Source organism: Cryptomeria japonica, chromosome 5 (genome assembly GCF_030272615.1).
Source record: "Cryptomeria japonica chromosome 5, Sugi_1.0, whole genome shotgun sequence".
NCBI lineage: Eukaryota > Viridiplantae > Streptophyta > Pinopsida > Cupressales > Cupressaceae > Cryptomeria > Cryptomeria japonica.
This window is the reverse complement of record NC_081409.1, coordinates 317087078-317110758: the sequence shown is the minus strand read 5'-3', so window position 1 is coordinate 317110758 and position 23681 is coordinate 317087078. Positions and strand designations below refer to the sequence as shown.

The window sequence follows — 23681 nt, the reverse complement described above, 5'->3', positions numbered from 1 at the left end:
AGTCAATCTTCCCCATGTCCTTGAGTGCATTGTTCATGGCATGCACACAACATGGGGTCCACCAAATGTGTCTATAGGCTGCCTCAACGAGTCTCCCTGCTGCTCTACACACATAGGCTGCATCTGTCACTACTTGGACCAAATTTTGTGGCCCAACCTCCTCAATAGCCTCCCTGAGGACCTGAAACTGGAAATCAGCATCTTTATGATGCCCTGTACAATCAACTGCTCTAAGGAAGTATGGGCCCTCTGCACATGTGACCATGACGTTGATGAGTGGACGATGGCTAATGTTCGTCCACCCATCCATAACTATGCTGCACCCTGATGCCACCCAACATGCCTTCATCTTCTCCATCAAAATATTGATCTTGGAATAGCTTTTATCCAAGATCAAGGTCCTCATTTTCGTCTCCCTTGGTGGCACATAAGATGGTCCTCCCTTGGCCACCATATCCATCATCTTCCTATAATAAGGAGACCGTGTAACATGAAATGGAATGCCATTGGTAAAGAAGAAATTGCCAATGGATTCATCTATCTCATCTCTCAGCTGCACATTAAACATATCAGCAATGGGGTTGCTCTGTGGTGTATGCAACCTACGTTTCCCAGCCTTGGTAGCAATAGAAGTGGAAGTAGATGGAGATCCAAACATCATTCCTCCTGCCTGCGAAGCATGATAAGTATGTGGCACTGGCACATTCTGGTTGTCGTGAAGTAATGCCCTAGCAGACAAAGTAGTAGGCATTGAAATATTTGTGTCATCTGGAACCCCCCAAAGCCTGTTAAACTCAATTCTGTACTGTATATTTTTGGGTTCCTCCAAAAACTTACAATGTTTCACGCCTTTTCCTCTCCAAAACAGAAAGTGTGCATTCACCCTGCTAATGCTACCGAACCATTCTCTGTCACAAATATTGCACTTCCAATTCCTTGTTCCCCCACTTGAATGTGATGTAGTGCCTTGTACTGATATTCGTGAAGCAAATTGTTTTAGAGGAGACTTAGGATCAAAATGACCCCTAGCATATGGTGCCAACAACTCTGAAGGGCAACCTGTACTAGCTGGTGCACTTGCCATAGAACTAGATTGGGCTCCAAGATCAGCCCCATGGTCACCCTCCTCATTTTCAGGTTCATATTTTGAATCATTCTCACTATGAGAATGGATTTCCATGTCATCTTCACTCATGCCTTGGGAGTTCATTGTGAAATTGACACTGCATTTCACAAAATAAAAATAAAAATAAAATCAGCCTTGTTTAACAATATATTTTTAAATTTTTTTCCTATTCATCTCAAAATGAGATTTGATGTTGAATCTTGAGGGCAAAATGATGAATCATTTTGCCCTCAAGATTCAACATCAAATCTCATTTTGAGTCTTGAGATGAATAGGGAAAAAAAAAACCAAAAATGACATAGAACAATGAAAATCAGAAAGTAAAACAAAAAAAAAACAAGAAGAAGTTGAAAAACCCTACCTTGTGCTTGAAAAATCTCTCCAAAATGTAGAAGAATCTTCTTCTTCCTCTTCTTCTTGCTTCTTCTAGCTCCTATCACGCTTGCAATCACTTTTCTCACCCCTTCAATCAATCTTCTTCAAGTATTTCCTCCTCTTCAAGTTGCTGGAAAAAAAATCAGTTTTCCAAAATGAGAGTGAAATCCAAAATAAACATGCTTTTGTGTTGTTTTGGGGGGTAGGGTGGGGCCCACGTCCAATTAGGGTTACCCCTTAACCCCCTCCAAAAGGCACATGTTTTAAAAAAACTTAAAAAAGTGTCTTTTTTCGCGTGGGAACGCGGGAGATGCCCAGACGTCTCCTAGGAGATGCCCAGACGTCTCCACGTCTCCCTGGGAGACGCGGGGGACGTCTCCACGTCCCGGCGGCGTTTGGGTGGCGGTGGCGGGATGGCGAGGGACGTCGCGTCCCTGTTCCCCCGTCCCCGAGACGTCTCTGATGGGGGGACGCGCCCAAAAAGGGGGGGGACGCGTCCCCGTGGAACACTAGTAAAATGAATTTAATCTTCACGCTAGATAGGTAACCTGCAATATCAGGTTTAGAATGCTGCATTAAAATACACTTTAATGATAGACAAAAGAATAAAAATAATTCATTCATTCCCAGACACAATATGTAGAGAAAAGGAATACTAATTAATGATAGTCATGTTTTTGCAACTAGGCACAAATATAATGAATTAGTCCCTACAAATTTATATATAATGGATAAATGTTAACCAAGTAATATAGTCATGAATCTATGTTTTATGTATGCATTTGTTATCTTCTTGATATTCTCTGTTTGTTAGTACATTCAAGATAATGAGTGCAAGCCAGGGGTATGTTGGGCCCATCCTCAGGTGGCCCTATTAGCCCTAAGAGACGGGATGGGTTTGGATGGGTAGCCCAGCCAACCTGGAAAATCCTCAAAATCTAGAATGGGTCGTGTATGTATTTTGTGCTGCAATAATTATGCCACCGATCTAATATTACTACTGACATAAAATAAAATATCTAAATGTTGCAGGAAACCGTAATTTCCTTTTGTGGCCCTAAATCCAACCTTGGTGGATAGATCAGGCCCTAATTATCAGAAAGGCAAGGTAGGTACAACAAAGGTTCATTACAAATTCAACTGAACTTAATGCTACTACAACTTGGTTCTTGATGAACCAAGATATCATGCCTAACGCCAAGTTGAAACATAAACCTAAAGTGCTCTTTTTAGCACTAGCATCACCTTCCTAGTCTGAATCTGCAAAGCTATATGATATAAATTATTTATCTTCAACATGCCTCAACCCATAATGAATTGTGCCCGTCAAGTTTCAAAGCACTTCTTTTCCAGTATTCCAGTGAATAGGCCTTAGCTCAATCATATGTTGACTCAATGTATTTACTATAAAGAAAATAGTAGGTCTAGTATTTACAAAGTTCATGACAAAACCTATCAAATGCTTATAAACAAAATGATCTACCAACTTTGATTCTAAAATTTTAGTAAACTGAAGATTTGTAATCATAGGAGTGGTATGATAAGGGGCTCCATCATCAGAAATCTCTTTAGAATCTCCACTATGTACTTCTCTTGACTTAGGAAGATTTGTCTTGCACCTTGCCACACTTCAATACCGAAGAAATAGTGTCTAGGACTAATATCCTTCATATCAAATTTGGATGCCAACTCATTGCACCATCCTATGAACTTATCGTTATTTCCTGTAAGAATAAGGTCATCTGCATACATGATTGAAACTAACAAATTAGATTTATCAAATAGATAATAAGGATTGGGGTTTGCCATAGTTTTAGTTAAACCCAAATTTAATAAATTCATCACTTCATGAGGAACAAGCACAAGGTGCTTGCTTGAGCCCATATGGGGCCTTCTTCAGCCTATATACAGGGTTTCTTGCCCATGCATCTCAAATCCTCTTGGCTGATTTATATATATTTCTTGCTTTATGTTGACATTAGAAAAGTTTTTTTTACATCCCTTTGATATAAACACCAAGCAAAAGGAGATGCAAGAGCAAAAGTCATATCATTGTTGATTCCCTCTTTCTAAGAGAACTCTTGTGCCACAAATCTAACCTTGAACTTTCCTACTCCTATTTGTTGCATGTTTCACTTTGTACAACTACTTTGAATCAATCACTGACTTTCCATTTGATCTTGACACAATCTCCCAAACATCATTTGAAATAATGGAGTTATATTCCCCAATCATGACATCTTGCTGTATCTACTTTGAGTTTTGTCTTCTCAAAATTAGAAGGTTCTACATCAATGATGGAAGTCATTAATGCAAAATAACTTGGAAACTTCTTAGGTGGATGATTCACTTTGAAACAAGTTTTCAGTGCCCCAATTTGTTTTTGCGTCTCCTATAATGTCTAAATAAGCCATCTTGACTTCTTCTTGGCTGTTTTAGTTAGCACAAAGGTATTCACTGTTAGACTAGAACTTTGTTGATCTGCAGTTGGTACAGTTGTGTTCCTCTGATCAAAATTTGGAATAACTTGCTCACTTTTATTCAACTTCCATGGGAGGCTCTTGAGACTTACAAGACTAAACATCCTCATCATATGTTTTTGTCTTGACTCAGTTGTATCTTTTTTTGTGACAGAACATAGACCTTGTAAGCCTTGGAAGGCTTACTATATCTTACAAAGATACCCTTCAAACTAAAGGTTTCAAACTTAGTCATTTTCTCTTCTAGCGCATAAATGTGAACAGGACTCCCAAACACTTGAAAATAAGAAAAATTAGGTTTCTCTGCTATGAAACCTTCCTTTGGAGTCTTGTCCTTCAACACCCTATGAAGAACACATGTTTAATATATACGCAACACAATTGTATGCCTTTGCCCAAAGAAACATAAGTAAAATCTAAGTCATCAATCATAACCTTTGTTGTCTCTATAATGGACCTGGTCTTCCTCTCTTCAACTCTATTTTGTTGAGCTCTCTCTTGATCCCTGTATCTTTAAAAAAAACATAAAATTCCTTTGAGATATAATTGCCTCCATTGTCAAAATTAAAAAAACTTAATTTCCTTCTTATCTGATTCTCCACAAGAGCTTTGAACTCTTGAAATTTTCTGACGATCTCATCTTTGGTCTTCATGAAGTAAATCTAGATTTTCTTTGAAGAATTATCAATGAATGAGACATAGTAATGTTTCCTTCCAATGCAGCTACTGATATAGTTCCATATATAATTGAATGAACCAGATCAAGAATCCCCCTTGATTTGTGCTCATTACTAGGAAAGTAGCATTGGTGTGCTTGTCAACTATGCAACTCTTGCACACTCTAGTCATTTCCATCTTGAAGTATCCCTTGAGAGAGGTAGAGCTCCATAGTGTAAGTGATCAAGTATCTTGTGCCAAAGCTCACATGATTTGTTATTGTCATGTGTCAAGGCTTTCTGTTTGATCAAATTAACAATCAACCTATAAAGACCACCCTCTCACATACCTCTAGCCAATACTTGACTAGGTTCTTGGTTGCAATTTTTGATGACATCTTGCTGATTATCAAACTCAGCCCCACATGAAATCTGTCATGGCTGAAACTAAAAGTAAGTTTTTTGTTAATCTAGAAATATATAGGACATCATGAAATTTAAGAACATAACCTAAAGGCATGAAAAAAGTAATAGTTTTAGTTTCCATAACAAGATATCTGGCATCATCACCAAGATCTACTTATATACTTGCTTTCTACTTCTAAAGTCATCTGAAAACCTTTTTATTGAAGAACAAGAGTCTTGATGCTCTGCTGTACAGTTATCACCCTACAGTAGAAATAGTGTTTTTGGTAAGCATGATACCATGGAGAAGGTTGTCTTGAGCTTGGATCAAAGCTCATTCACTATTGAGCTTCTACACTCCGTGCAAATTACTTCTAATGCTTGTTCTTCCCCTTTTTCTTCTTAGGATACTGAGAAGAATAGTGGCCATCCTTGTGGCATTTGAAACACATGATATGGCTGTTGGCAACAACAATGAAGGAAAACTGAGAGGGGGGAGGGGGGGGGGGGTGGTTAATCAGTTTTCACCGGAAGAACAAACTTAATCACAATCACAAATATGATAAAGTGCAGTAACAACAAGGATAAGCAAATTAACAACACAACACACAACACCAAGATTTTGATGTGGAAAACTTGGTTAAGGGAAAAACCACGGTGGGGACCTACCCACAATAAGATGATACTCTACAGTAGTATGTGTAAATATTACAATGGGGAATGCACCTGCATTCAGGCTCACTGCTCAAATATAATAACCCGAAAGGCTACAATCCTCAGGGAAGGTTCACTACCTTACAAGGAAGTCTCACTGACTTAAAAATATTTGGACAACAATCCAGAATCAAATGAACTGCAATAATAGCATTTGCTAATGCCTGATGACAGTTCTGGTTAAGCACATATGTCTGCTCTGCAACCCACCAAGACTCTGCTCAATCACACCAAAGGATGAATTCCTTTGTTCGCACATACATCATTCTCTGATAATGCAAACACTACACTTTTTCTCAAATGACATGACTTTTATCACCTATTTATACAATTCATCAACCTTGACAACAAGGTTGGCTAAACCCTCAACACCTAATTACAAAATTACATTACATGATACAAAGATCGACTACCAAACCAATATAATGATATACATGACATAACATGGACCTAAATCAAATCCCCAAATACGCAACACCATCGGAAATCACGCCAAGATCAACCACAACATGCTACACCACCAAGAATACCGCATAACACGAAGAACATCACCGATTCATGAAAACCACCAAAAAATTGCACAACGATCAATGCAGATCATCAAAACAAATAGGACATAATTAGGAAACACCAGGAAACACATTAGAATCATCAGTAACAGTTGTACCAACACCACTTGTCAAATCTTCATCGATCAACATCTGAACCTCAAGAATACTCAAACAACAACAACTGTCACGAAGAAAGATAACTTGCGGAGCACCTAATCACGATCTGTCTGAAATGAAGATACAAAAGAACATCCCAAACAATCTCCCAAAATCATATCTCAAGATCTGATACACCGGAATATACCAGAGGAAATATCGAACTCTGTAAAGCATTGATCAGAAAAACCAAACTACAAACCAGAGCATATGATATGTTCAAATAAGCTTCTCAGATCACTGAAACCAATACAAAAAGATGTACTGATACTATAAATACTCCATACACCGAACCATGATCCCAATAAACCAATCTGCAATCACCGAAGCAATAAATCACAAGAATATGTTCACATCAATGACAACGCCATATCCAAGTAGCAACAATGTCCAACAATCTCCCCCTTTGGCATTGATGGCAACATATGAATGTGAAAAAAATCAATGGAAATAAAGAAAATAGATCACCAACAAACTACCCCTAAGATCAGGCAGATAAAACAGTTTTTCACATGCTTCTCCCCCCCTTTGACATCAATGACAAAGGTCTTCAAAACAAAAAACCAAACTTACTCTCCCCCTTTGATAAACAAATCATGATTCTCTCCTTAAACACACTGACTACTCCAGCAGAGTAGCAACACCAACTCATCAATCCAGACAAAAGGATAAAACTGTGAAGTCCACCGGATTGATGCAACTCAATGCATCTAGTTCTCATCAGGAGGGGTAGATACCCCTAACTTGTCTCTTAAGTAGACAAATGTATCTATAATATCTCCACTTTGAAATAGAATTTAATAATAAATAATAATAATAAAATTAAAATATAAAATGATATAATTAATAATGATTAATAAAAAATTAATTAAGTTAATGAAAAGTCAAAAGACATGAAAGGAAACGTTGTGACTCCCTCAACAATGATATATAGAAGGGAGAAGAAAACCTCATTTGAGAGGGGGGATGAATTGGGTGATGAGAAGTGCAGATTTGATTTAAATAATAAGTGCAGATCTGATTATGAAAGGTTGTGTCCCTTTCAAATGGTAGAAATAATGAAGAGTTACACTCTTTCAAAGGGTGCTAATGGTGAAAGGGTATGTCTCTTGCCAAAGGGCATACATGATGAAGAGGTGTGACCTCTCCCTCAAATTGAGAGATATAAAGGGAAGGAATCAAAAACATCTAGTGACATCACCATTGATAAGATTAGATCAGAATAGTTATCAAGTTACAGGAAGTAACATTTGTGTTCTTTGTGGTATGCCTCCCAATCTGCAAGCGACATCTACAGTGCGAACTCCAACCGTAGGCTACAATCTGCGTACAAGTAAGAGGGGTTAAGAAGTCTTAAGGTATATATGTGTGTGGACATGTGTGCCGCACACACACATATATATTAATGCATTTTTATGAATACATATATCTCTAATGATTACTTATATGAATGTAGCAATAAAGATAGGAATCTATGTAGAATATGTATGTATATTTAGGATCATTAGAAAGATTAAAGAATATGTAAATGAAGACGTAAATTCTGGAATGGAAAACAGTAATGAATTATAAAATGTAATATTAATGTGATTATATGATGAAGGTTATAGGGAAGAAATTCCCTTAGCCTAATGGAGGGATTATGATAATCCCTGGTAGGCAGTATATACTGAATATCTATATGCATATATATGGCTTCGTTGACTAAGTTCATCCGAGAAGAGACGGATCTGGCCGGTCCCCTCTAAGGACTTGGATGATGGGATGCATCATCCAAGGCAAGGAATTGACATAGGGTCTTCCTTGGATGGCTTGGGTGTAAGAGGTTACACCCAAGACAGGAGTCGAATTAACCTTCGATTTCCTGGAGGGCTTGGATGTAAGAAATTACATTCAAGATAGGAGTCGAATTCACCTTCGACTTCTTGGAGGGCTTGGAACCAAGATGGGTTCCAAGAAGGCGAGCTTCACGGCCACCTAAGGACATACTTTCGTATGGCAATCGTATCCTTTTTATTAGATAAAAGTTGTGATTATGTTAAGTAAGTATTTTAAAGTTAGATTGTAATTTAGATTATATATATATATATATATATATATATATATATATATATATATATATATATATATGTTTGTTGTATTCTAACAATCTATTTTGCAGGTTAATGATCTCTAACTAGTAGGGACATTACAGTATCTGTAGGCAAAGGCTTAATGAAAATATCGACAATTTGTTCCTTTGTAGACACATATTCTAGCTTCACTTCCTCTTCATTGACTTTTTCTCTCAAGAAATGATACTTGATTGATACATGTTTAGTCTTTGAATGTTGCACCGTATTCTTTGACATATTTATAGCATTGGAATTGTCACAGTATATGATAGTAGGCTCATCATAGATAACTCTGATATCCTTCAACATTTGCTTCATCCAAACTACCCGAGTGCAGTTACTAGCAACAACAATGTACTCAGCTTCAGCAATAGATAGGGAAACTGAATCTTGTTTCTTACTTGCCCATGAAACCAGTTTTTTACCCAAAAAGATCGCACCATCGGAGGTACTCTTCCATCATCAACATCACTAGCCCAATCAGCATCAGTGTAAGCACATAACATGAAATCATCATTCCTCAGATACCACAAACCATAATCCATAGTTCCTTTCAAGTATCTGAATATCCTCTTTACAGTAGTGATATGACTCTCTTTCGGATCAACTTGATATCTAGAAGCCTTGAACATAGCATGCATAATGTCAGGTCTAGTTTGAGTTAGGTATAGTAGTCCACCAACCATAGATCTGTACAAAGTTTGATTAGCTTTCGGAGATTCATTATTTTCAGATAATATGCAGCCAGTGACCATAGGAGTTCCAACCGGTTTAGAATCTTCTAACCCAAATTTCTTCAACAATTACTTCACATATTTAGTTTGAGATATATAAATACCTTTTCCAGTCTGTGAAATCTGCAATCCTAAGAAAAATTTCATCTCTCCTATCATAGACATCTCAAAGTCTTTCTGCATATCACTGACAAACTTCATGCTCAAGTTATCATCTCCTCCAAAGATAATATCATCAACAAAAACTTCAACAATTAAAATGTTATCATTCTCAATTTTGAAATATAGATTACTATCAGCAGTACCTTTATTAAATCCTAATTTCAGCAAATACTTATCCAATCTAGCATACCAGGCTCTAGGGGCTTGTTTCAATCCATAAAGAGCTTTCTTCAGTTTGCATACCATGTCTCCATCATCTGATAATGAAAATCCATCAGGTTGCTCAATGTAGACTTCTTCCTCAAGATTGCCATTCGGAAAAGATGACTTAACATCCATCTGATATACCTTGAAATTCTTATAGTTAGCATATGCAAGCAATAGTCTAACAACTTCAAGTCTAGCTATCGGAGCAAAAGTCTCCTCATAATCAATTCCTTCTTTCTGTGAATATCCTTTGCATACCAATTTTGCTTTATTTCTGACAACTTCACCGGCTTCATTCAATTTATTTCTGAATACACATTTAGTACCAATCACATTCTTATCTTTAGGCCTAGGCACAAGCTCCCATGTGTTATTCTTTTCAATCCAATCCAATTCTTCTTCCATAGCCTTCATCCAATTTTCATCTTTGCAAGCTTCAACAACATCTTTAGGTTCAATTTTAGAAATCAAACATATCTCTTCAGCAACTAACCTTCTAGTCATCACGCATTTGTTTTTATCATCAATGATTTGATTTTCATAGTGATTCAATCTTACATACCTTGGGGTCTTCTAATTATTCTGATTTTCAGGTTCCTGCACCTCTTCACCGACAACAGCAACATCCTAATTAATAGTCTCTACCAGATCATTCTGCTTCAATTCTTCAATCTGATTTAGTGTTAAAACAACATTCTTATCATCATCATATCCGCATGCTCTGATCTCTTTTCCAATGTTCTCATCAACTTTCACATTTGCACTTTCCACTATCTTTCTCAGTCTCTTATTGTAGCACCAATAGGCTTTACTCTTTGTTGAATATCCCAAGAAAATTCCATCACTTGTTGCATCAAACTTTCCTATATCGTCATCTCTCTTGATATAACACTTGCTTCCAAAAATTCTGAAATATATCACAGTAGGAACATGACCAAACCATAGCTCATAAGGAGTCTTACTGGTATCACTTTTTATATGCACTCGGTTGAATGTGTAAACAGCAGTGTTTACATCTTCTCTCCAATAGATCTTCGGAACATTCCCTTCAATTAGCAGTCTCTGCAACATCCAAAACAATTTTGTTCTTCCTTTCAACAACTCCATTTTGTTGTGGGGTTCTAGGAGCAGATAGTTGTCTTCTAATTCCATGCTTCTCACAAAATGAATCAAACTCACCAGAACAAAATTCTCCTCTGTGAGATCTCAGACATTTCACCTTCAATCCTGTTTCAGTCTCAACCTTTGCTTTGAATATCTTGAATTTATCTAATATTTCTGATTTCTCCTTCAAGAAGACAACCCACATCATTCTGGAATAATCATCAATCAGTAACATAAAATATCTGTCACCCTGCACACTTTTGATATTTGTAGGTCCACATAGATCAGTATGCACAAGATCTAGCAATCCATCAGACATATACTGCTTACTCTTGAAAGAAATTCTTGTTTGCTTTCCCATTTGACATTCCTTACATATCGGATTAGCAAGCTTAACAATTTTAGGCAAATCTCTAACAACTTGTGTAAAATTGATCTTAATTATTGAATCAAAATTAACATGACACATTATCCTATGCCACAACCAACTTTCATGAATCTGAGCAATCAAACAACTTTTCTCATCAGCATTCAAATGAAAGATATTACCTTCAGTCTTAGTTCCCGATGCAATCTCTATACCAGAGGCATTTAAGATTCTGCATTTTCCATTCTTGAATTGCAAATCATAACCTTTGTCCACCATTTGTCCAACACTTAAAAGATTATGCTTCAAGCCTTCAACATACAAGACATCATCAGTGTTATGCTTACCATCAAAGGAAATAAAACCTCTACCACGGATCATACATGCTTTGTCATCTCCAAATCTTAATATTCCACCATCATATCTTTCCATATTCACAAATTTGTTTTTATCACTGGTCATATGATGTGAACAACCGCAGACATCATCAGTGTTATGCTTACCATCAAAGGAAATAAAACCTCTACCACGGATCATACATGCTTTGTCATCTCCAAATCTTACTATTCCACCATCATATCTTTCCATATTCACAAATTTGTTTTTATCACTGGTCATATGATGTGAACAACCGCAGTCAATCACCCATTCATCTTTCTTTTCAACTCTAGCAGCTAGAACTTTCTCCTCAATAGTGCAACTTGTGGAATCAACAGGTATCGGTCCATCTTCTTTAATAGCAATAAACACAACTTCATCTCCTTCTAATTCTTCATCTATAACACCTTCATCAGCAACATAATAACAGTTCTTCTGATGCTTATACTTCTGGTTAGGCTTGTAGGGCTTGACATACTTCTCATGCTTCTCATATCTATCATTCCTATCATGTTTATCAAATTTATCATGCCTATCATATTTAGACATTCTCTCTGGGCATCTAGAAGCAAATTGTCCTATCTTATTGCAAGAGAAACATTTCAAAGGCAATTTTCCATCATACTTACTGGCTCCCTTAGGCAATCTCCGGGCAATCAATGCTTCAAGCTCCTCCAATTCTCTTTCTTTCTCTTCCATCTCTCTTCTCTCTCTTTCATATCTGGATATTTTGCATTCTTCAGGATCATACTTCTGCTTTTCGGATATAGATTCTCTAAATGTTGTCTCAGACTTTCCATGTGATTCACCAAACTCACTCAGTTCAAATGCAACGATCTTTCCAACCAGCATATCTCTTGTCACAATAGTCACACTCCGAATGTCATCAATAGTAGCTACCTTATGTTTGTAAGCAGGAGACAATGATCTCAACATCTTAGCAACAATTTCATCTTCTTCAAGGGTTCCATCGGCACGTCTGATACCTAGGACAAGTTCATTCACCTTAGTAATAAAGGAATTTATGTTCTCATCTTCTCCCATTCTCAACATCTCATACTTCCCTTTCAAATTCTGCAACTTAGCAACTTTAACTTGTTTATCTCCTTCATACAAGGTCTCAAGCTTCTCCCAGATCTCATGTGTAGTTTGAAGTCCCATTACATTAGTCATCTCTGAATCAGTCAGGGCACTCAACAATGCTTCTTTACCTCTAATGTTATTTTTGGCTTCCTTGATCTCATCAGCAGTAACCGGTCCATTCGGAGGAACATAATAGGCATTCTTAGTAATCTTCTAGTAATCCTCTCCAAGACATCTCAAATGCACCTCCATCCGGTTCTTTCATACAACATAGTGTTGATGTGTTTTTTATGCACATAACAATACAAAATAAATTACCAAAGTAATTTACCTTCTCTTGAACAAAATCACCTCAGATGCTAAGAATGAGATCAACTAAAATGATTCCAAGGTTTCTACATGTCAGGTCTTGACGAGTGGGCAAGTTCAGTGGTTGATGTGAATTGCTGTGTTTCACTTGGGGACTTACGCAAATGTTTGGATTATCATGAATGATGCGGAATAGGTGTGCTGACAACTTAAGATTTATCAATAAGGCTCTGGATTTACTTCTTACTAAACTAGGAATGTAGGAAATGATGAATGGATTTAATGGAATCAAACCAGGCAAGGTCTCACAATCAGGTATTGACACAAGCTTAGTGCAATCATCTAAGGTATACTTAATGATTTTCAGACTATTACCATCAAACGTAGACACCATCCAAGTTGATGCTTGTCAACGGACGTATAATAGTTGAAGTTATGCTTACTCAAACTCCAGTTGACCACACAAGGCGCACTTACCAGTGGAAAGAGGCTAGTGGTATGGATTAAGGATTCCACACAAATAAATTCAACAAATCTTCCACTCAATCTAACATACATGAAAATAAATTCTAATCTAACTTGGAGGAATTGAGAACCATGAATGCAAATACAACATTTGAAGAGCAAAATCACCAACAATTGAACAATGATTAGGATTCAAATAGCTGTAGCATATACCAACAATTCTACAAAAACTCTCTCTTACAAATGAGAGACAAAGGGGCATATATAGAGCCTCTTACAAAATGGATGGCCCAGATTGATCTAAGATCAACGGCCAAGATTACAAGATAAAACCCTAATTAGGGTTTGTACAACCACCATTACATTGCCCAATAAGAAACGAGGGTAGGTAAGATAAATAATATTTGATGTAGCGCCATGTGTCACCTATTCCCTCCTTGAATGAATGTTGACTTGGCACCCTTTGATTGAACGGATGGTGACTAGGATGCCACTTCAGCTTACTTTGCACACTTAATCAATTTGCCTTGTACATTCTTCATCTTCACAATGTTTGGAATCCTTTATGATACTTTGCATTCCATCCTTATGTTAAGGAATTCCATGAACTGTTCCCTCCTTATGTTTGGAAAATTTCCCAATCTTGGAATCTTGAAATCCTTCCTTGATGCACTTTGACATTGGAATTCCTTGATGTAGTTCCGGATTTCTTGATATGAAATCCCTTGTGCTCATGTCTCGAACTCGCCTTCATTCATTTATTCATCATCAAGGTGAAGTCTTCTTCATGATTGATCTAGTCCTCATCTTCACCTTCTGGAATCTCTGTCCGGAAATCCCCATCCAATCTTTGAAGTATTGATCTTCCTTATCCGCATTGCGTGCATCCTCCTTCACTTCAAGCCTTGATCATGCTTCCTTTCCTCATAACAATCCTGCAAAACAAATAAGCATTGAATCAAACACTAGTATGATGAACTTAACTTCAACCTTGGTGGGAAATTCATCCGCATATGGATTGATCATTCCTCAAAACCATCCGCATTATCCTTGTCCATTCTTCACTTGGTGGAAATTTGATGCCTATCTGGACAACTTCCTTCCTTTGTAATTCCGCCCTGCAGTGGAAATCCGATCCTCATCCAGACTCACTGTCCTTGAAAATCTTGTGTTGACTGGATCACCATTCCATGGAGTGGAAATCCAGACACCATCAGGACTTTGTTCCTGACATTTTGTCCCAGCATGTTAGGTAATCTTAGAAAATTGTAACACCAATTCTGGAAAATATGAAGGTCCGGATTAAAGTTTGGAAGATTTTCCTTAAGAAAAACCGATTTTCAGACTTAGGATAAGTCTGATCATAATTGCTAAATCTGAAGACACCCATGTAAACTCAGAAAATCAAGTGTTTGGAGCCCAAAAATGAATGTCCAGGTCTGGAAATATCACTTGGAGGTCTGAAAACACTCAGAAAGTGATTGATTTTCGATATAAAAGTTGTAATAAAAGTCTGATTTTCTGAGGACAAAGTCTGAATACGCCCTCCAATGTCTGAAAATACTCAAAAAATGGTGTATTGAAGTCTGATTTTCTGATTCTTAAGTCTGAATACACCTTGTGAAAGTCTGAAAATGGCTCCAAAAAGTTTGAAGACACTCTGAAAATGATGAATATCAATGGCTGGAAGTGGTCACAGCCATGTCACATGCTTGCATTTGAATTATTTTGACCTTCAAAACTCAGAAATGGTCACATTTGGGCACAACTATATGGCTGGAAATGAAGTTTTAGTCTGAAGACAACCTGGTATACTCAGAAAAATGTCAAAAATGGTGCCCGGAAGTATACCACAATTCTGAAAATGCTTGGAAAAGGGTGTGGAGAAGTCTGATTTTTAGTTCATAAAGTCTGAAGACACCCTTCCAAGGTCCAACAATGGCTGCCCAATGTCGGAAGACAACTTGCAACTTCAATAAATCAGTCATTTAAACTTGTCGCAGTCATAGGAAACACCTGTATTTGATGGATTTCACCTTCCGAAAGTAAAGTTTGTCAAATCTGAGCATAAACAAAGGGCTGGTAAAAAATATCTAAGTCTGAAGACAAATCTGAAAATGGAGTTTCAGACTTAGATCAGCAATGCAAGCTCCACCAAATGCTCAAAAAAACTCATAAGAAATGACGCCCAAGTGAAATTTTCCAAGTTGGCAAGTGGTTGGAAATGAAAATCAGTCTGAAGACAACTTGCAACTATGGAGTTTCAGACTATAACAACAATGGCAGCCCTTGAAAATGCACTGAAAACTCCTCCAAACAGCCTTTAACCAAAATCGCCTTAGTGTGGATGAGCTGGGCAATGAAGAATAATTCTGAAAATGTGTTCCCAGCCAACAATGGAGGTCATATCACTCCCAGCAAGGTCTGAAAATAATGGCAGCCACCAAGCATGAAGAAAATCACCCCAAACAACGACACAAAGCACTCCCAAATAAAAATCGAAATTTTCCCAGCTGTGGCGCCATTCCATAATTCTGAAAATGTCTTCCATGGCAGCTTGGATCTGCAACAATGGAGGTTAGAACAGCCAAGTTGGAAAAAATGGAGGAAAAAATCCTCAACCGAACACTTCACTTGAGTACTTTGCCAAAATTCGCCAATAAGGGAGAAAAATCACCTTTCATGGAGACACCTGCCAGAAATAATAATAAAATAATGCTAAGTCTCCTCTCATATACTTGCTTTCACCTCCAACTTTCACCACACAAGCAATGTGGGATAAAAAACACTTGTATAAATACTTGCTTGGTGAAACCCTAACTTGCTTCTAGAAGGTTCAAACATTTAATAATTATTGCAAGTTATTAAATTTGCTTTTAAATTTTAAATAATCATTAATAATTATTTAAAAGCAATCAAAATGGAGCTTATTTATTAAAATATTACAATTTAAATCCAAAATAAAGCCTCCAGGGGAAAATCGCTATCAGTTGGGATTGAGAAATCCCTTTAAAAAATCACTCAAGTGTCAAAATTTGCCCCATAAGGGAAATTCGACCCATGCTTGGACAAAAATCCATGCTCAATTTCATCAAAATGCACATAAAAACCATCCCAGGGGAAAATTGATATGAGTTTGGACAAAAATCCAGACAAAAATGCACTCATTTTGCAAAAATCACGCCCTAGGGGAAATTCGATGGGTGTATGGACAAAAATCCACACTCAAAACTCACTTAACTTGAAAAAATACCTCCCTGGTGGAAAATCAACCTTAGTCTGGACAAAAATCCGGACTAAAAACTCTTCATAATGTTCCCAGTGAAAAATCGATCCCTGTCTGGATAAAAATCCAGACAAAAATCCTTACAAAAATGCTCAGGGGAAAATTGATCCTTGTTTGGATAAAAATCCGGACAAAAATCATCACTTAGTTGTCACAAAAATCTTGGTGGAAAATCGACCCAGGCATGGAATTATCCTTGCATTCCAGTCCGCACTCCAGTCCGCACTCCTAGGGGAAATTCGATGGCAGTCTAGATAAATCCTGACACTTAGCCAAATTTTAGCACTTCCAAGGGAAATTCGACCTAGGTGTGGATAAACAGTGGGGGGAAATTAGTGGCCAGTATGGATTCCAGGGGAAACCCATGTGTAGTATTGAGTGGGGGAATGGTTGGGTAGTCTGGAATGTGAGGGGAAAAACACCTCTAGCATGGATTTTGACCTTTTAACCCTTAGAATAAGGATTTCCCTTAGGTTTTTATCATTTTAACCACTCAAAATCACTCAGCGACTTTAAATTTAATTGGACTTAGACTAATTTTCCAAAAATATGAGCAAAACGCTAGGAAAATATTGGAATAAAATGTGAAACCAACTTAAATATTACCTTAGGAGTGAGAAAACAACTCCAAAAGGTCTGTGAATACCTTGGCACTTTAAAATCATTGATGCACGTGTTTAAAAACATGTTAACGTTCAATAGGTCTAACACTTAGACAAAACTTAGGATCATTAAAAATATCATCTTTTGCAACTTGATCCTAACACTTCAAAAACCCTAGATGGCACTAGGCATGATCAAAACTCTGAGACTCGGGCACGGGAAACGCAAAATTGCCCACTCTAAAAAGCGAAAAGTGGGAGTCCCCATTTGCAATGGGGCGATGTGTGAAGACATCACACCACATAGTTACTTCCATCAAATATTGGACTCTCCTTCTTAAAGATAACACTTACACTTCCAGTTGCCATCCCCAATCACCTCAAGCGGTCAAGCTTCTTCCAGAGGATTTAGCTTTGATACCAATTGTTGGCAACAACAATGAAGGAAAACTGAGAGAAAGGGGGGGGGGGTGAATCAGTTTTCACCAGAATAACAAACTTAACCACAATCACAAATCTGATAAACTACAGTAACAACAAGGATAAGCAAATTAACAACACAACACACAACACCAAGATTTTGACGTGGAAAACTCGGTTAAGGGAAAAACCACGGTGCGAACCTACCCACAATAAGATGATACTTTGCAATAGTATGTGTAAATATTACAATGGAGAATGCACCTGCATTCAGGCTCATTGCCTAGAGCTCACTACTCAAATATAATAACCCGAAAGGCTACAACCCTCAGGGAAGATTCACTACCTTACAAGGAAGTCTCACTGACTTACAAAATATTCGGGCAACAATCCGGAATCAAATGAACTGCAATAATAGCATCTGCTAATGCCTGATGACAGTTCCAGTTAAGCACATATGTCTGCTCTGCAACCCACCAAGATTTTGTTCAATCACACCGAAGGATGAATTCCTTTGTTTGCACATACATCATTCTTTGATAATGCAAACACTACACTTATTCAAATTACATGACTTTATCATCTATTTAAACAATTCATCAACCTTGACAACAAGGCCGGCTAAAACCTCAACACCTAATAACAAAATTACATTACACGATACAAAGATCGACCACAGGACCAATATACATGACATAATATAGACCTAAATCAAATCTCAAAAAATGCAACACCATCGGAAATCACACCAAGATCAACTGCAACACGCTACACCACCAAGAATATCGCATAACACGAAGAACATCACCAGTTCATGAAAACCACCAAAAAATCGCATAACGATCAATGCGGATCATCAAAACAAATAAGACATAATTAGGAAACACCAACAAGCATGTTAGAATCATCAGTAATAGCTATACCAACACCACTTATCAAATCTTCATCGATCAACATCTGAACCTCAAGAATACTCAAACAACAACAACTGTCACGAAGAAAGATAACTTGCGGAGCACCAAATCACGATCCATCTAAAATGAAGATACACAAAAACATCCCAAACAATCTCCCAAAATCATAGCTCAAGATCTGATCACACTGGAATATACCAGAGGAAATATCGAACTTTGTAAAGCACTAATCTAGAAAAACCAAATTGCAAACCGGAGCATATGATATGTTCAATTAAGCTTCCCGGATCACTGAAACCAATACAGAAAGATGTACTGATACTAGAAATACTCCATACACGAACCATGATCCCAATAAACTAATCTACAATCACAGGAGCAATAAATCATAGGAATATGTTCACATCAATGACAACAACATATACTAGCATCTGCAATGTCCAACAATGGCTCAATTCTTTCTTCCCTTGTTGAGGAGAATTTGAGTCCACTTTTCCTTCTGACCTTTCATAGGTTCTTTCTTGCCACTTTTTTCCATCTTCTTGACGAGGGCTTGGTTCTAACTATCTTCCAGTGTGCCTAAAGTAGATTCAAGTTTGGTTTCTTCCTAGATGAAATCATCCCAAAGCTTCTCAAAAGTGGGAAGCTTCTCATGGAGATAAAAGCCTCAAATGAAAAGATCCCAAGATGGAGAAATACCCATTTAAATTAATAGGCACCAAGTCTCCATCTTCCATCTTTACCTCAATCGTAAGAGTTGATTATGAAGTTATGTGATCTTCATTAGGTAGGTGGATATTGTGTTAGTATCACTCGTACATGTGAGACAAAGCTTATTCTTCAACGAAATCTTATGAGAGATATTCACGCTCTGATATAGAATGATCAAGGTATCATTTCTCCTTCATTATCCTTATCACTGCAGCGTGAGGGATCAAATGATCTTTAACTAAATCTAAGATGACTTGCTTTGCTGTGGCCATCGTTTTGTTATGTTTAGCCAACTAAATAGGATCAGTAGGAGGTGCAACCTTGGTGTCTGCATATACCCAAAGACCAACTTCTTCCATTAGCATCTGCAATCTAGACTTCCAAGGTGTAAAGTTGGAAGTGCCCTGTAGGCAATAACACTCTCTAAGAATGATATTAGTTTACAGTTGCTGGAACATGCTAAAACTAGACAAATCAGCTGAAAACAAATCAAATTATCTGACCTATCACAGGTGCAGATAAAAAAATCCAGTCACTGAAGCAGTTAGGGCATCACATCCTACAACCTTTCACAAGTGTAGATGACTTCGATGATTGAAGTAAGACTACAAAAATATTCTGGCAAATTTCTCTCATATGTAGCAACACATTCCATTCACAGACAAAAAGACTTCAGTTATTGTGCTTTTATACCATGTTAAAATTCAGCCTATGGCAAGGAGATTCTGCATTCAGAAAAATAATCCTAGCTGGAAACTGAAACTTCAGTGAAAACAGCAGACCTGAGTAGGATAACATACAAACACACATTGTTGAAAACACAAACAACAAAAACTCAGAAAAAACTGTTTCTTAAACTAAAATTGAAATACACTCAAACCCTATTCTTCTTTTGTATTCTATATTTTTTCTTGCTGTTAAGTTATGCGCTCAAAATCGCTTTTATAGACTAAGATAATCTTCTAGGCTTCACAAAAAATTAAAACAGAAAAAGATAAATAAAACACAAGACAAAGTTCCTTATTCTAGAAACAAAAATGGCTTATCTTCATGAATTTAGCATCCCTCTAAATATACTGAAAGATAGAAAAGATAAAAGACTCCAGTGCCTGGCTAAAAATAGAAAAAAATTAAACTAAAACTAAAACTAAAACCTAAAGCTGCTTTCAGTGCCCAATTGTGGGAGAACAACAGCCAAGCAACACATTTCAAAAGCTAACAGATGCTTCAGATTGACCTTTCCTGATTTGTACTTTAAATTGGGGTACCCTTGTATCAGCATTAAAAACTGAATCTACTGTATATCAAGAAAATTGGGAGCATTTATGCTAGAATGAGGCTGTACTTCAACTCTTTTAAAACTGGTTTGGTTTTAACAGCATTAATGAGAGAATATGAGTTTTGTATTTGGACAAGCATCTTCAATATCATATTTATTTTTATAGTTGCTCAATATTTTAACAAAGTTTTAAAAATTCGCCTTCTACATTTTGTATCTTTTAAACATGATGTGAAAGGAAAAAGAGAGTGAACTTCTAGGTTTTCATTTCTTTTGGGAAAAACTGACACATATATCAGGAATAAGATTTCTAAATAAGGAACAATGTGTTGCAGCGTTGTATCGATCTATATAAGATGATATAACTAGCATCTCTGATTGTACTTCACATTTAGAAATCAAACCACATATTTCCTAAGCAATAAATGTTTAGCATGAACTTTTATACTTAAATCAGCTTCAAGAGGCAAAGGAGAGCTGAAAGCTGAATTACATTCACTTTTATTAAAGTATCTCCTTCTCTCCCTTTTGTTTTTTCCACAGTTTTTTATTACAATTGGTTTTAACTTTTCTTTTGTGTCAGCTTAACGATTGCAGTGATGGTGAAGACCTAGAAGAAAATGTTAGACCTGCATTCACTGACTATGATCCGGGTAATCACTACACTGGAGTGGAAAATGGAGAGCTCTCTTGGTTCAATGCTGGTGTTAGCGTTGGTTTAGGAATTGGCCTAGGATTGTGCTTTGCAGTTGGAATAGGAGTTGGATTGCTTGTAAGCACATATCAAACAGCCACAAAGGCTGGTAGGAGCAGGCGGTTTTAGTTGTGCAGTTTACCTCTTGATGCTAAAATCCGTCAGTAACAAATCTTTTTACCAACTTTGGTGTCCCTAAACAGGATAACAGTAAGACAGCAAGGAATGTGCCTACTACCTTATGTAAATTTTAGTTTTGTTTTTTCTCTCGTTTCAACATTTCTTTTTGTCATTTATATTTTCTACATTCTGTGATGTGTTCAGTAGATAAAAAGCATCCAAATCCTGTTGGCAAACAATGGGGCAAAAGGTCAGTCTGGACAGACAGATTCTATACATTTCGGCAAAGCAATTGATTTCAGTACACAGCATTGGTAAATGATTTACATTGCTTGCTGTAAAGGAATGGTCCAAAATAATTGAATATAATGATATGTTGTTGGTGTGGTAATCAACAACATGTACAGCGATTCAGCATTTGTATCAATGGCCATGGGCACTAAAAACTTAGAGCTCTTTATTCCATAGTTCTTGTTTTGAGCTTAAATTCACTGCCATTGCATAACCGAACTTTATTTTTCTTTAATTCCTTGTAAATTTGTCATTCTGCTTTATAATTGATCTGCCGAGAGTAATAGATAAAGAGGGAATATGCAAATTTGAGACATTGGAAAGCTCTTACAAAGACCCAAAAATTCACACACAATATTGTTGGTTTCGTCCACTTTCTTCCAAGGTACCACCTGTAGTGAGCAGGATGGTGTGGAGAAAACGTATTACATCAGAAGTTGCATGGTAGTCTGCTGGATTCTAATACAATTTGTCAGCAAAAAAAGTGAAAAGTTTTTCCTTAGGTCACCATCAAGATAGATGCCAATTTACATTTAATACATTCCTTGTGGAAGCCTATAAGTGGATTTGTTTACGGGTATCTTATTCAAAATTTGTACCCCTGAATTTGAGACACTAGCAACAAGCTTCAAGAGGAAATGGAACCTTACCAACCAGTCAGGAATTCAAAGAAACTCTGATTATTTTGAGAGTTCTGAATTGAGGATAGAGCTTCCATGAGTTTTGTAGCCATTAATAAAGCTTCCTAAGCTGATAATGGTGCCTCACCATGAGGTGATAGAGAAGAAGATGTGTATAAAGTGAAGGTCGAAATCAATATCTAGATGATTATTTTATTATGAAAAATAGAACACAAAATGATTACCAAGACATTCAATATTAAAATAAGGAGCGAAAGTCTCCTTAAATGAGAGTTACAAAGAATTTATCTATAAAGGATAAGAGTGACAATTAATAAAGCAAAGGATAAGAACTTAACTAAAAGAAGAAAAGAATTTTCTTAAAAATACCACCACCTATATGCCAAACAACTTCATAAGCCTTACTCAAATTACATTTGATTTGTACAATTAAACACATCTCACTATTTGCAAACACATATCACTATTTGCAAACACATATCACTATTTGCAATGATGATATCATCTACTTGAATGACTAGTAGAATGATTGCATTGCCTATGCTTTTGCTGTACATATTTGAATCCGAAGGACTCCTCTAGAATCCCTGTTCAACCAAATACCTATCAATTTTAATGTATCATGCCTTGGGTGCTTGCTTTAGGCCATATAAAGTTTTCTTCAGTCTACATACTTGATGCTCTTTTCCTACAACTTGAAAACCCTAAGGTTGAGACATGTACACTTCTTCCAAATCATCATTGAGGAAGGCATTCTTTATGTCCATATGATAGATTTTTCAGCCAAACTATGCTACCACGGGCGTAACTAAAAGGATGGTTTTGTCATGCCCCCGATCCAATATCCATTTTACGTACAGAAAAACTTAGCGATCACCCTTGATTGGTTCTCATGAATATTACATTCATCGGGAATGATTAATCATGCTGCGGATTGTGATGTCCTGACCAAACAATTAGACAATAAGAAATTGTCCTACTACTGTAAGACTTCACGATTTCTCTCCCTAGACGCCAATGATGATCTTAATAGATAGTCTGTGGTTGCCTTAGCAGATCGTGGGAGAGAGAAACTACAATATATGTATTAAGTGCTAATTACCTTTGATCGAACTTCCTTCCAGCATGCAATTTTCTCCAAAACAAAGAAAGGATTAGTTTACGAGGTGATTAAGCAAGGAAGAGGTGTGATTAGTAGCAAGAGTTACAATCTGGCAGCAAGAGACATGACCCGCTCCAAGGGTCACAATCACAAAGAAGAGACATAACCGTCCAAATGCAGTGGAGGGATACAAATAGGCATTGCCCGACTAGAAAGGAAGCAGCGATCAAATCCA

At 37.0% G+C, this 23681-nt stretch overlaps 1 protein-coding gene across 1 annotated transcript in view; it reads left to right on the top strand.

Annotated features, from left to right (window-relative positions):
• LOC131062742 (uncharacterized protein At1g01500) overlaps positions 1–21875 on the top strand; it is a 29390-nt gene extending 7515 nt beyond the window's left edge. The window contains exon 2 of the mRNA XM_057996468.2: positions 21182–21875. Within this exon, the coding sequence (XP_057852451.2) occupies positions 21182–21421 (240 nt within the window). The 3' untranslated portion in view covers positions 21422–21875. The remainder of the gene's footprint in view (positions 1–21181) is intronic.
• Positions 21876–23681: the final 1806 nt, after the last annotated feature.